This window comes from Halyomorpha halys, unplaced genomic scaffold (assembly GCF_000696795.3).
Source record: "Halyomorpha halys isolate HHAL.00 unplaced genomic scaffold, Hhal_1.1 Scaffold157.1, whole genome shotgun sequence".
Taxonomy (NCBI): Eukaryota; Metazoa; Arthropoda; class Insecta; order Hemiptera; family Pentatomidae; genus Halyomorpha; species Halyomorpha halys.
The window spans coordinates 492698-509084 of record NW_027114029.1 but is presented as its reverse complement, the minus strand read 5'-3'; the positions used below and the strand labels follow the sequence as shown (position 1 = coordinate 509084).

Genomic DNA, 16387 nt, shown 5'->3' with positions numbered 1-16387 from the left:
TTTAAATATTTTCCCGAACGTTAATCCTGAATAGTTATGCAAATTATTTAATTTTTTATCATGATATAAATTATGGAAAAGCAGCTTCCGTTCCCCGGTGTGAATAGGATCATTCTTAACGGGTTTTAGTACTCAGCCTCATTTGGATAAGTGAGTTGTTACTACAATAAAAAAAAGTAGCGGTATGGTCAGCTATAATTGGAACATTATTACTCAGATTGTTTTCTGGTATTAAATCTTTTTTATTTATGGGAAGGAAACTTAGATTTTAATAGACGTTCAGCGAGTGAATATAATTTACCACACGTTTATTTTCCAAGTCGTAATAATAATTATTGTACTGATTCCACTGAACAACCGAGATCCTTGATGAACTAGCGAAGCAATCTGCTTGGAGGATTGAATCGGGATTGCCTTTTCCCGTTCATTACAGCAAATGCACATGTATCCGTCGTGGGAATGAAACACAAGATGGAGGCATGGTCAAATTGTTAATTCGAAGATCAGCTTGCGGGTGCTCCTTGTATCTAATCCGTAAATCATGGAACGACTACTGTTCCATTATTTTATGATCTACCGCGCCAGCCTTATATGAGAAGAATATAGGAGTCGTCTTAGCTTTATAGTGATCATTAATCCTTCCGATAGTCAGAGCTATTGTAGAGTAAGGTCGGTCTCTATGTAGTTCATTTAATTTAGATATAATAAAGGGACTGTGCTTGACTAAGGTCAAGTTGTTCTAATTTCTGTTATGTTGTTTAAATCTGAGCCAGTAGTCAAAAACTGAATTTGCTACTTCAAAAGACCTATGAAAGTGAAAAAACACCGAAAGTTTCGCATATTAAATATCCGATCAATATCTTCCAAATTATTCTTCCGACAGAAATATTATAGTTAGCTTATTTAAACTACATTAAATTTATCGCAATTTGAGCCCCGAGTCGACGCAATACGTCTTGTAGTACCAGAGACGTATTTCTTTTAATATGGACTATTTTTTATCAAAAAGTTAAAATCCTTTGATTTGGTCAAATATCTCATTCCATAAAATACCCATAAGAAATGAACTTGAGGAGTATTTATCTAGCTTTATTCTGAGCTATGAAGGGCACCTGTAGTCCCAATGGGTCATTATTTAAAAATGTAAAAATCATACGCCTGATCCATCTTTGACCTCTAACGTGAGTGGCAGCCATGGCACAACAAATAGTAACCCATCCACTCCTTTTGTTCTTCTATGATGTTAATATTTTATCTCCAAAATATATATATACGTAGTAAATAAAAATTATCCAATACATTCTACTCCCTTGGTCCGTTTTTGTTGTTAGTTCGTTTTTGATCTACCTTCAAGTCTCTAACTGATTTAGTCAGTTATTACTTGAGGATTTCACTAATTTATTATATTCCATTCTCATTGTTTATTATAGTTAGTAAAAAGAAATAAAATAAAAACTGTACTTTTAGACGTTTTTACTTCAATCCCTCATTTTTACATTTTCTTTTTTAACCATAATTAAAAGTTCTCTTTTAACCTCTTTGTTCAACCCCTACGCTTCTGTATAACCTACACTCGCATTGATATTCCCCACCCCCGGTTTTCGCTATTTCCTTATACACCTCGTCGTGGAATGATGGACTTTTAAGTAAAAAAGTGCGGTAGATGTAAAGGTAGATGTACCCCCTAGATTGCCGCGGTGGTTGCGGTGAGGATTTTGGTCCATCGACCTGTTCTGCGACCGCACCTGCTTCCACCATCCACCATTAAACCACTTATCCGTATTATCCTCTTTTGCGTTTCTTCACCTTCATGAGCCTCGTCTGGAGAAGAATTATCTCTAATGTATGTAAATGTTTTCTGGAATTGATGGACTTTTTTCTTTCTCTCTAATGTTCGTCGAAAAGCTATTTTAGATATGAATTGCTTTTGCAGACCTGGAATAAACTAGTCAGGAAATGAATTTTTCTTAGTAAAATTTAACTTAATGGATTCTTCATTGTGCTTTATAATATATGTGATTTAAGAATTATTTTTAATATTTCATATTTCGTCTTAGTTTGCATTTATTATTAACATATATTTAGAATTGTACAGGTGGCGCTCATTGAAAATAATTTAAAGATTAACTGCATTAAGAAGTGAAATAGATCAAATAAATTTAAAAAATAACAGCAGTCGATATTATATATATATGTATAAACTACCTCCCTATGGAGGGCGGGAAAAATCGATTTTCAAATCTAGTCATAATTTCAATTTTTTTTTTAATAAAATGTAGTAGCGACTTTTTTTCGTGTTAGAGCTTTATATATTTCTGTGACAACTGATTGGGAGAGGACAAAATTAAAAACTTTTCCTGCAATTTTGACTGAATTCACTAGTCAGAGGTGTATTCCCTGAAATTCGCCATGATTTCTAAAAATTTTCTAAAACTAACCTCTTTATATTATTTATTCTGTTACTGATGCCGTAAGTCAAATCTTTCCAGGATCCACCCATCCTCATAAATTAGGTACCCTTAATTTGGGAAAAATATGGCTGTCGATTGCGATGATCAAATCACTCCCTTGCTCAACCGTTGGTCTATTAACAGAATTTCCTCACGTAGTATTACACCCTTTCATGAATTTTAGTGGTACCGACCTATTTATTTTAACAGAAAAATCGCAAGAAATGTTTAAATTCCGGTGTATGGAAGTACATTTATTTCGTATTTGACCATTGCTGAGTTTTATTATTTATTTTTGATACATCGATTTTTTGGGTTTGGTTGCATTGCTTAAGATTTATTTAAAATATCGCTCTACCCATCAACCCTGTTGCTAACTCTTTAATAAGCCTTGATGACGTTCTTCAAAATCATATTTGAATCTAACCAACAGTAGTGAAAAAAAAAGTTGTTATATCCATGTTGCAAAGTTGCCTAAACTTTACACACCACTTAAGCAGTTGAACGGCCGTGCAGATCAGTTCGTTCACGATCCGTCGCGTACTTTCCTTGAACGACGTCGGTACCGTACTCCCTCGTCAGACATGCACCCCGCACTGTCTGGAGACTGTCTCCCCCTCATCCATATTCCACCGCCAATACATGATACGCCCGGACAATGCTGACATGGTTGGTGCAGTCCGTGTATGAAGTACGTCCCTGCCTACGTGCCTTATCTCTCTAGTGCTCCTTGTTTCCATATTCTGCCGTGCCCGGATCTGCAGATTTGTCTGGGAGGATTAGTAGTCCACCCAGGTCTTCTAACGGGATTACTAACAGTAACTGATTATTTGGCTAGTAGTTTGATGTTTCGGTAATTTACTCCAATGTCTTATTTCATTGTCTCTAGTCATTAGGTAGTTGGATTAAAAAAAAAAAAAAAAGAAAAAAAGAGAGAGTGATATTAAATTACTGAATGGAACTCATTGTTATTAAGGCTAATGAACATTGTTAAGAAATTTCTGAAGGCATGTAAACAGACGAACGATTGTATGAACAATATTTAAACAATTAGGATATATGAATTTCTATAACTTGGTGCAGAAAAAAAATATTAAACAATAAATTAAATCGAACGATCCACTTCATAGTGTAATATTGATGGAGCTCAATCCATGCTCGGCATTGGAAACTTGTTTAAACAGGTTTTATTTAGTTCAGTATCAGCTATAGGGAAGCCTTAGTAATGTTCAGTTCTATTTATTACAATTTTATTCCATTCATTGTCTGTAGTCTATATTATAATTGATATAAATTATTTCTGTAATACTTTAATATTACATTATTAATTTTTATGTACAACATGGAAGCCTCTGAAAATTTCGTTATATGAAGATGAGTATGTTGTCGGTATCTATGAATTTTGGGATATTTTTAATGCATATTAACGTTGTTTTTCTATTATTTTCGCAATGCCTCAGAGATTAATTCAATATATAAAGTGTTCAATTGATATGCATCGAAAATATAAATTAACTGTGAAATTTATTTTATGAGCAACGAAAATGCTAGCAAAACTTGCTCAGAAATATACAAGTACACCGGTTCAGTTTTGGATGTAGCAAAAACATAAATATGTTGTCAAATCGACTCTATTAATTTTGACTAAATGAGTTTCTTAAAATTTCTAATTGAAATTTTCGAATGAGCAAGAGTTTTTTTTTAAAGTACATTCAAATTATTTTAAGCCCTCAAACTAAATCTGATATCAATATAATCTGATAAAGATAGTAATTTCGGAAGTGTAACATCACGTATAGGTTTTTTTTTATTGAGGATGCGCTCCTGAAATGTTTTTGCGTACTTTTTTTCCCTAGAATGTAAATATATAAAGAAATGTGCATATGTGTGTCTCATATCAATGAGCGAGGTCGTTATTGCAACCTACTTGGCGTAAATTGTCTCGGAAAACGTTATTATGTGACATAATTTTCGAACTTGTGATTTAATAGAAAGTTTGTCTCCATTCTGATAAGCGCGTCAAGTCCTGTACCATTGACACAAATAGCTTAAATGTTTATTATTAAATTTACTTGGAACTGGATATTTGTGCTGTTGCATTTTTTGATCCATAGCTTTAAAAACTGCCAAACCTCTTGACTAGAATAAATAGTTCTCTTGATAATAGTTTTGTGTTGCACATGTTGGTGTTACTGCACTAATTTGTACATTTTGAAGATTTTCTGCACGAAATAGCATTTTTGAGGTAAAGAAATATGCAAGTGAATCATGAAATAATAAAAAAAATAGTGTCAGGAAACTTATAATTAATATTTATTTAAATTTATATGACAAGGATGAAAGTTTCAGAAGTACAAGATCACGTGTTGGTTTTTATTTCTGATAAAATAATTCGAGGTCCATTATTTCTTTCTAGTTAGGATCAGTAATTGCCGCGATTTGAGGGAAAAGGAGACGAACTGAAATCTCTAAGTTTGAATAAAAATCATAATTTTTCTCTCGGCATAGCAAAATTGAGCTTCGATTTTTATTAAAGATATGAAAATCAAATTTACATTGAGGTCTGTAGTTATTTTGTTCCTGGTGTAATTATGAAAAAAAAAATTAAAATATCTACATAATAAACAGTTACACAACTCTAAATTGTCAAATCCTATGTTTGGAGTTTAATAATAAAGTTTAATATTTTAAATACTCGTTTCTAAGTAGTATGTTGGTTAATTTTACAAAATTAGTATTAAAAAGTTTAAAATTGTGTTTTCCAGTTTTCATTATAAGATAGCTTCCACTTAACTTTTTAACTATGGACAATGAAAGGTTGTTATTCAGTTTAGTTTTTGTAGATATTTGCACAGCTGTGGTAACAATAACCCGCTATTTTTTTTAAACAAGGTGAGATAAGCTTTCCTTATGATTAATGTAAATAACGTTATAAAGCTTTTACTCATTTTTGGTTTTTTACTATAAAATTATGCACATTAAGGGTTTTTTACTGAACGAAAATCCCATCTCTAATGATAACAAATGTTTATAATGTAGTTTAAGGAATGACACAATACCTGGATAGTTGTCCGCATTGGATGCGAATAAGACGCAGAGACCCGTCTCGTAGTTGACGGAGTGACAGGACTCGTTGGCATGACAAGCTTCAAGGCAGTCTGTGAGCATCAATGTTCCGGGTATTGAGTCAAGCAGATCATCAGGGGCAGTGAAAACGTATCCGGTGACCAGCTCGAAGCCCAGGAGCTCCGGGTCGCACTCGGCCAAAACTTCTCCTGCCGACGTGATGTCCTGTCCTTTACAGGATACCGCCAGAAACAACACCAACAGACCTGCTGCTCTTACAGCTCCAAATCGTTCAACCATGTCCTGCGGAAAAAAGGATGAATTTTGAAATCTTTTAAAAAAATAATGGCTAGTGTAATTCTTACATTTATAAACTCATAAAATTGAAGAGGAAGTATGTTGTATGTACCTACATAGGAAGTATGTTTGTATAGTATTCGCGCACACTTTTATAGTGCATATTCCACTTACGTTAACCTTTGAAAAGGGGACTCGCAGTACTAGAGTATAATAATAATTAAAATTCTATTATAGTTTTACTCCTGGCTTACATTACATTAGATCATTAGCTACCCTAATGTCAATTATATCGTTCTTCAAAAGAATCCAAGGGAACAACTTGAAAATATAACGGAAAGCATACAAATAATTCCTTTATAATTCCCTATAAAATTCCATTTAACTGTTTTGTTGCATGCCATCGCTGGAACTGGCCATTAACAATGATTTTGTCATCAAGGAGTTGTAACTTGTATTAGATTTGCAGGTAAATAAAACCTTTAAAAATAATATATTGCTTTGCCATTTCATTAGGCATTACTCGTCTTCCAAGCCGTTATCTTGAAAGTCAACCAATTACGAGTTAAGGATTCAGTGTCTTTTTTTTTTTTTTTTATTACTACTGTAATGCGAGTCCTGGAATGACAGATAAGGAATTGTAAAACGATCTTCTTCGTTTATCTCTACTGCCAAATGTAATCATAGTATTAACTTGATACTTCGTCGGATCTTTTTTATGTTTTTTTTTAGTCATTAGAACCATGCTTATAACCCGCCCTGGGAGGGGCAGAGACATCGCCTGTTAAGGACGATAGCCGGTTAATGAGGAGTGTTCAAGAGAAAAAACACAAATATTAATTTGACTCATATATTAATTACAAATTAAAATGTAATGCAAAACTAAGTATTATGTACATATATATACATATCATGGTGTTAAATTTACTTAAACTAGATTAAATAAAAAATTAAGATGCTTGAATTAATTTAATTTTTCAAAGGATTTTTAAATGTTTATTATTAGTCACAAAGTCAATTATTATAACTTTTTACAGCCGATTTATATAAATAGTCGGTTATGCGGGGTTCTACTGTAATCACTCAGCTCTTATTAAGCCTGGTCCCTATATAATTTCTTACAGTACTTCATAGTTTTTTAATTGAGTTAATCGAATATTAAATTATTTGAAAATATATATGTATCTTAACTAAGAATACTGGGGTGCATAATTAAAATTCTCTTTAAAAAGAAATTCTTATCTTTGCATTTTCAAAGATTTGAACAAGATATGCCCCGGATACACCTATAAATAGTGTTACACATTCTTACGCGTATCAATAATGTATCATTAAACCTAAACTAATTATCTTTTTATTACCCTACTCACCTGCTAATGTTAATGAATGAGGTGCATTAACTGACTTTATGGCAGTAGGTATGTTTATTTTATTGTTGCTCTATCCCACTTTCGTCTAATTGTATTACAACCTGAATACATTCACTTTGCTATTATGTTAGCCAATTGTATTGTGTAGATTGAATTCGGTGAACTTTAGGAGCAAGGTTAAGTTTACTCTTGCTGTCTGATTATGAAAGTTTGCATGGGGTTCTGCTCTCGGTTGGACGATGGAATTTGTCACGATTCCTATACTGTAATTGAAATTGTTAATTGCGGTATGTTTTCAGTTTGGAAAAGTTATTTTATTTAATTTTAAATTTGAATGTAAAAATAATAATAATTGATTTAATGTTTCTCTAAATACTGACATTTATTTAACCAAAATTATCCGCAAATTTATTTCATACCTTGACTTGTATTTGAAATTTTTGTTCACTTTTAACTGTATTTATATTGTTTTATTTAACAACAATCCATAAAGCTGATGAGATATTAAAATTCCTCTTCATTCGATAAAAGTAATTTTGACCGTAGATGTCTGCAATTAAAGTTCAGTCTATTTTAAAAATGATTTTTTTTTTGTGGTCCTATTTCTATAAGTTATTATAGTCTTGTTATTTTGTAAATCTCGAAATTTCTTAGCTCGCACCTTCTGTCCAAAAACATAAAAGTTAAAATTTACAAAACTATTATCCTTCCCATTGTACTTTATGGTTGCGAAACGTGGCTTCATACACTAATGGAAGAACGGGGCCTGGAGGTTTTTGAAAATAAAGTATTACGTAAAATATTTGGAGTTAACCGGAGAATTCAGAAGGCTACCCGACGCTGCATTGAGAGGACTGGACTCAGTAAATATAATTCAGGTTTTACCATTGCGGCGAATGAGATGGGCTTGTAAGGTCTTGGGACTCAGTTACGAACGGATCCCTGAAGTATTAATAAACACCTGAACTGGCGAGTAAACGCTCGACCAAAACGCTAATGGGAGGATTGCGTTAGGTCTGATTCACTAGATTTGGGTTTGGAGGTACATCACTGTACAGATTGGACAGTAGGAAGAGAACGATTGGTGGTATCGCCATGAGACATTCGGGTTCGCTAAGTTATTATTATTATTTTATTTAATCATAAAATTTTATTTTATTTTAATTACAGTCATTACTATGGAATGAGAACCTCCCAATTTAAACCAATGTATTTTTTTAAATTTTAATCTTCAAACATTGATTCTGGTAATTTCTGGTAACCCTTACTTGATGGTAAACTGAACGTACTTTATTGCTACCGAACAATGCCCTAAGATAATAACTGGAGATAGACTCTTATTCTTTTCGTTTCTCTTCGGTCGTTTTTACGTTTCCTTCTTCAGGTGCATTCTCTATTTCGCAGGTTGTTAAAAAGAAATTTGGAAGGCGGGAGGTACCGAGCCGGTAGCCGCTAGAGGACAGAGCGACCCGTTAGCCTCAACGCTCTGATGAACAGTTTTGTAAAGACAGTTAAAAAAGACAACCAACACTTCCATCTCTTCCTTGTTGCAGTTATTGCGCGGGCTAAGGACTGGTCTTCGGGCCATTAACACTACTACGAGTTAGCGAAAGAAAACGTTATTCTTACAGAACTGGAACGGATTCCTTCCAGTATTTCTTTGTTTCTGTTAAATATTGTTATGTATTTTTCACCATCATATCCTTAGTCGGGTAATGTGTATTATTACTTATTTATTATTTTTTTTATTCAAAATCAGATGGGTCTGATGGGCCTTACATGGTTTATGTAACACTAAATAATTTTTTTTGTTTAACAATTGATTATTGGAGGGTATTCTCTCGTGCAAAAGACGCCCCCAACTATTTACACCACTATAAATCTTGAACAATTATAAATAATAACTATGAAATATAAAAAAAAAGTTATTAATAAAAACAAATTTATTTATTAAAACTTCAGAAGTAAACACAATTAAGGTTTTTTGGTAGTTTCGTGTATATTATGGCTTCACGTTCGTTCTGTGATGGCTTTTATTTGCTAAAGCTTTTGTGTTCCATCATATCTAACGTATCTACATATTAATAATAATATTAAAAAGTTTAAGTAGTGACATTAGCTTTATAAATTGTAAATTATAAACTCTACGCAGAAATGTTTTTTTAATTTACCGAAAATCTATACAAGAAACTGTAATTTTTGTTTTGGACGAGATTTTGCCACTTAACTCCTGAATACCCCTGGGACAGCTCTCAAAAATTTGCTTTATACTGCTGATCACAAATTTCATTTTAGAAGACAGCTACAAGATAGCTATTTCATAAATTTGTAAGTAAAAAAAAGAATTAATACTATGACAGTTGCAATCCTGTGTAATTTTAATTACTTTATTCATCTATAAAGTATTAAGTATTTATACTTAAGTATTAAAGTCTCATGAGCTTTTATCACCTACTGTATAAACATATATTATTTTATTTAAAACTCCCTGTGTATCCGATGAGAAATAGAGAGTTTCGAGTGATGCAGCAAACGAGCTATATCGAATGCTAAAAAAAAATTCAAACCCATATTGAATTTTTATTAAACTAGTTATATTAGTGAAGTATAGTTACTTTTAAAAAATGGCTAAAACTAATATAGTTTTTTGTTTCAAATATATTTAACGGAAAATTAGACAGAAATATATCACCTACATTAACTCAAACGGCCAGATGCCTCAGCAAAAAAAGATACATTCTATGTTCTACCTACATATATGAAAGTCCTAGAATCTATATCGACATAGCAACAAACTAATGTATATCTTTTTATATTAGTTATATATCATAAATTATCAGCTGAAATTCACGTAAGTATATTCCACTCACTCGTTTTCTCATCCAAACAAAAACTAGTAATCATGAATATAAGGAGAGTAAAAGTGGAGTTTGATGAGAAATCTCCTTCTTTGATTAAGGTAACTTGAGCTCATCATAAAATTGTTTAATTACTATTAGTGATGTTTTTAAATTTTGATTGAAATAAAAAAAGAAAATGAGCCTTTAAATTGGAATACTCTTATAAGCTCATTTAAAAATAATTGTAAGTCATTTCAATTTCTGCATCGCTATTTTTTCGTATCAATTTTAAATTTTTTTTTATAAAAATTGTTAATGTTGGATTTTTTTAGATGTGTACTAATCATTTATACTGAATGGCGTATATATTAATTGGACAATGGAAAGTTTGTTTACCGTTGCAAGGTCATAAACAAATGAGTTGTTGTTTACCATAATAATTTTAATTATGAATGTCTATACCTGTCTGATAAATTGCTCCTTAGTTGCTGACAATGACAAAGATAACTTGAAATGCTTAGCCACGTAAGAATTTATCGCCTCAATCTCTTTGTTCCCGTAACCAGAGGCTGCTTAGACCCCGTGATGGTGATGTCCTCTCGTGTTCATCTAGTAAACGGCTCTTGTTGATTTATATCTACGTAAGAACATAATATCTTTTGTTACGCTATCTAATGATGAAGAGGAGGAACTGTCGACAAAATGTGACAGCTTATTTTCTGTCTACCTGTTCTATTCAGATTCTAGGACAACATAGAACAAGTGTATTGGCGGATATCCACTGCCCGTTCTGTTCCCACTATGGCTTTAGAGACTGATTTTATTCAGGCACTAAAGGAAGTCATTTTATGAAATGTTCAACGTTAGCTCTGAGCACTATTTCCTTCCATGTCCTATTACTCCCTTATATGCGTATCCTGTTTCCTGAATTGTTTTCTCCTTTTTTCCTATAGTCATTAAGAATTTCCCTTGGCACTCGTTTCGTAGTTTCTATTGATCTACACCCAAGTCAATCAATAGAAACTAAAACTATTAGAAATTCCAGAATCCGTTATATATTTTTTTTCTTTCATGAAAACCAAGAATGTTAGTGAAAAAGACACTGCATCTAGTATCATTTATTATAATCGATGTTTCCTCGTAACTTGATGTATTATTCTAAATAGATTGGCCATTTTCCTGAATTCTACAGCAAACTGAAATAATGATTTCTGCTCTTCTAAATGTCTATAGTTTCAAAAAGTGTCAAATAAAATAAATATATTATATTTTAAGAATTGTTTTTACATGAGCAATATGCCTGAGACAAGGTAGTTGACATTTTATTTGGCCTATCGTAAGTTACACACTTGAGGATTTTTGTAAAATGATACTTTTGGAAAATTATTGTTAATACGAATCATTTCATACAGAGAAGTTAATTTTTTATTGAAAATATGGATTTGTAATACCTATTTACTAAGAAAAAATTTAAATCTTGAAATAAACTGTTTAAGTTTTAGCTGTCGGATTTTTATTTATTAAAAAAAAACCTTTGCTTTTGACAATTTATTAATTTGTGATTGAAAACTTCTCCGTTATTTTTGACGGTAGAAAATGTGATTTATGACCTTGCAAGTTAACAGTTTCGATTCTCAAATTTTCTGATTATCAATTGAAAATAAACCATGTTAATAAATGTGTCCGTTATTTTGAAAATATTTGTCTACCCTCATCAAAGATAGTATTTCTGAAATGAAAACATAGGTTAGGTCATCGTTTCCCATCGCTCTTTTCCAATCCCAATGTCAGGCCACGAGGAGATTCCATTGTCCGTTGAGGAAATTAGCAACGAACATAAGAAACGGCCGAACCGCAACAATACAAATTGGCAAGAAGGCATGTCTCAGCCGGCTGTTAACAATTTGGCTCAGTGCCGGCGTCGTCCGCTACTTCCCAGAGATCTCGGCGATGAGTATTCGACAACGGTGGTAGTCTTCTAAAACTTTAATTTATGTAACGGGATCAGTTAAGTCAGTTCAGTGATAACAGTTGATATGCTAAGTAGGAAGAAATAATATTCGGTAAACCTCTATATGTTAAGCCTATGTAGAGGCAAGTTTATCAATAACGTTAATAATAGAAAAGCATTATAATATAGCCTGTTACCTTCGAACTTGTATCACACATGGCAATCTTCCTGGATCCAATATTGACACTTTGCCTCCCTGACCCATTTCAATCTCGTCTACTTTGCATATGTTACACTTATCAAGAGAAAGTCTTTGTGGCTCCGCATCATAGAGTCATCTCTATCCCATTGTCGATTCATGGTTTTTTGTTACTATAGGTTTTTTTTTTTGGTTTTTTTACGTGTTATTTTCAACGCCAGAGTTCATCTCTTTGCGGAATCCACTAGATGTAGTGACTGATAATAAACGGTCTCGTGATTTAGAAACTTTAAATAAAAAAATAAATGGAATTAATTTTGATGAATTCTTCTGTTTCGGCGCTTTAATAATGTTTAGGTTCTAAATTAAAAAAAAAGTTTATAATTTATATTAGCCTAATTGCATTTAAGAAGTTTCATGTATGATTGTTGTTAACAATCATGAAGATTGTTAAATAAAAATATATTTTAAAAATTGTTATTACAATGAGCAATATGCCTGAGGTAAGGTAGATGAAATGTTTTTTGGCTTATCGTGAGTTACTTACATAGTTGAGGTTTTTTTAAAATTAAAAATCAGTATATACTTTTGGGAAGTTATTGTTAATACGAATCATTTCATATATGAATGAAATGAAGTTGAAAACTTCTGGAAAATTAATATAAAAACACTATTATGGAAGCATCTGATATAGATAGGTTAAATTAAAATTAAAATTGTTGATTGGTTGGGGAAAATTCAAGTTTTGAAATAAACTGGATAAGTGTTGGTTGTAGCATTTTAATTTTCAAAAAAATAAAAAGTGAATAAATTACATATTTATAGAAAACTCCTAATTTTATATTTAATTTGTAGTACATACTTATTCTTCTTCATTCCCCTTTTTATTAATAATTCACAAAAATATGTAATTATTTTCACATATCGAGGAAAGTGGTTCAGCTCCTCGTGACTTGGCCACATGCTTCAGAATGAGACCACAAGCCCAAGCCTTTCGATACCTGGAAGATAACCACAGAAATGTGTCCGTGCTGGATTCTCGCGGAACACAACAAAACAAAAAAAAGAATAAGAAAAAAAAAGGACGAGATTTCACGTTCACTGACGGAGAAGGCTTCATTTCCTATCGCCGATATGAGAAGAAATTCCAGGTTTCCATTATTCCACGTCTCTCTATGATGTAGGGAATTATTGTTCTTATGATTTCGTGTCGGGGTTGCGAAATCGAAAAAAACAAAAACGAAACGTCTGAGATTGGGTTCCTGCTCTTAACGAAACGTTGGAGATTAGGTTTGACCACCAAACTATGCCCCAACTATCTCCAGGTAAGCGTAGACATGTGAGAGGAATTCGTAATGATGATCACTATCTGGTTTTAATCATGGACTCCGACTACCGACCGCTTCGGTATGACATAACTTCTGCAGAGGGTAAGATGGACTTGACCCTTTCCAAATTAGGCCAGACATCTCGGAACGAGACTGCCTGGAAGAAGTAACGGTCGCTTCTAAATGTGATAGTATCTAATTAAACAGCGTCCTGCCTTATATGTTCTCTGTCCGTTCCTTCCTTTAATTGTTACCTTAACAGGTTATGTTTTTTCCTTCAATTTTTTTTTTAATACGAGCTCAGGTGAAATTTATGTTATTTTCTAGTGTGCATCCACAACATTGTATCGGGATTTCAAGTGTAGTGCTTCATACTGTGGGATTTTTAATTTAACATCGCAATTATTTGAGTCCCTATGTGTGCATAAATTCCTTATGATTTCAAGCAACAAGTTTCGGGAGCCAGAATAATATTATTTTACAAACATTTGACTAATTTTATACTAAAATAATTTAACTTCTATTTTCAAAGGAATTATTAACAGCCACTTTGAATTTTAAAAACGAGTCACGAGCAATATGTAAATCTAATTCTTAGTCTGAAGGTCTGTTATCCTCATCTTTTTCAATTTCAGTGATAAAATTTGATATATATATATATATTATGTCCATTTTTTGATAATTCATTTTTCTCGGGAATTGTAAATTGTTTTTGTTGTAGACGCCCAAACATAAAATGATTGTGGATCATATTCTTTCTTTTCACTGATAATATAGCTTTGAATTTTTTTGTTCACTCCATAATTTGGTTCAAATTTTTTTTCGGATCTAAATTTTTTTGTCTGATTAATTATTACTTATTCGTTACTAATTGCGAAAATTAGCGTTTCAGAGGTTTCTTATTTTCGCTACACACTTTAACTGTTTCTAGAAATTTTCATTGATTGAATGGTTTGGTGCAAGAATGTGATGAGTAACAATAGTGAAGACAACTTCAAAATGCTTTGTTTCTCTATAACGATATTTATTGTGTTAGTTTTTCTATAGAACTCTATAGTTCCTATCTATTAATCTTTAATTTTATAAAGTGTAAACTATATAAAACATTAGATAATGTTTTTTGAATTTTTCAAAACTCCTCTACTGAGATATTTACATCATGTGGCTTATATATTCTTGTCCCAAGTCGTTGAGTTGTATTAAGTTATAAGTAATGGTCAGACACAGTTAGTAAATTAATTTTGTTCACGCAGACTTAATATTCATTATGTTATTTTTTGAGTTAAAGAATTCTTTTTAGTAACTACATAGCTTTGTTATGTTTTTCAACAATTAAAATGGAGTCAAAGACCTTTTTTTTGGAAGGAATGTAATGTTTATTATATATAGTTATGAAAAGTTTATTTATTTTAAACAATTGTGCTTTTACTGAAAAGTTTTTCTCCCTCAGAATCAATTCTTCATCCCTCATTCCGCCGCCATACCGTCTGCTCCACGTGAGAATCTATCGGCTACGTGAATGGTCTGAGTATGTTCCCTTGGGAAACCTCTCGGGCGAGAAGACGGCATCGATACTGCCGACTTGCTTTAATAGATTTATTTCCAGTTAGCTGTGACATTGTTTCTATGTCGTTTTCAGCTTCGCCGCATAATAAATCATTTTTCTCATTATTAATTTTCCAATTTAATGGCTCTTCAGACTGGAAATAATCGTCGGTTAACGCTCGATTTTATAGATATTATATTTATATTTATTTTTTTTATCTAGTAATATATTATAGAGTTGTTAAGATCATTTTTGAATAAGCCCGGAATGAGAACGGACGGTATTATAACGGCACTTGCTTCGAGTACGGTGTGAGTTGTGTTCGCCTAAAACTAATACGCCCTTGGCATGGGGTCCAGTAAATTATTCAATCCGAATTTATGTTCATAATACACCGTTACTGAGCCGACCGGTTCCCTATGAAAATATTATCACGATGGATGTTACCGAAGGAAATCTCTCCCAGTCATGTTATTATTATGGTTATAATAATTTATATTGTTTCTTATTTTGTAATTTAATTGTGACTATTATACTAGCCATTGATTTTCTTCTACTTTTTAGCTATTTGTAATTGATCTTCTGCTCTAACGATTTATTATTAAAAAAATAAGGTTGGTGTTTCTCAAGGAATGTTTGTTTTTCAAAATAATGTTAGCAAAATATCCTTATTAATTAATATTTAATTTATTAGTTCTCAAAATACGCTCGCAGGCTTTACAAAATCTCCAAACGGTATAGGAATAATTTTTTTTTTTCAAATTTCTTACTTCATTATTCACATTTTATCAAATTATTCAGATTTTCCCGAATTATCTAGGATTAGAAAAATCTTTTAACTTGTTAATAATACTTTAATAAATAGTTATTCTTTTTACTCTTGTTTTATTAATGTTATTCCCTAAACTGAAATTGATTAAATATATTTCATACTATGTTTTACTATAAAATATTTACGATTTCTGTGTGAGATTAGCTATTAACGGTTTTCATTTCATGGTGTTTCCTATTTCGTAAATTGATTGCCATTATTTTACTTGCTATTAATCGCACTATTCTTCAGTAATATCTGAAATTTCTCGCATTTTCCGACGACTCTTCTTGAAGAAACCTAACTCTAATATGATTATTGCAAAATACACTCCTCTAATTTATAAAAACTCGAACTTAGGTAGAAATAATATTCTAGAAAATATCTTGTACCTTTAACGTCCTGAAATTTTTATTGAAGATTGTATTTTATAAGTTCTTCAGATTTTAACGAATCATTGTTATTAATTTTTTGATGAACAATTTCTTATTATTTCCACTCATGTTCCCAAAATTGATATTTATTAAAT

General features: G+C 31.9%; 2 protein-coding genes across 3 annotated transcripts in view; one reads left to right on the top strand and one right to left on the bottom strand.

The window, feature by feature from the left end:
• The window catches only part of Atg16 (Autophagy-related 16), a 556547-nt gene that overhangs the window by 96143 nt on the left and 444017 nt on the right, over positions 1-16387 (top strand). The window lies entirely within an intron of this gene.
• neo (neyo) overlaps positions 1-16387 on the bottom strand; it is a 213812-nt gene that overhangs the window by 68507 nt on the left and 128918 nt on the right. For both annotated transcript variants that reach the window (XM_014417416.2, XM_014417417.2), the window contains one exon: positions 5510-5819. In XM_014417416.2, coding sequence (XP_014272902.1) covers positions 5510-5816 — 307 coding nt within the window. In that variant the 5' untranslated portion in view covers positions 5817-5819. The remainder of the gene's footprint in view (positions 1-5509; positions 5820-16387) is intronic.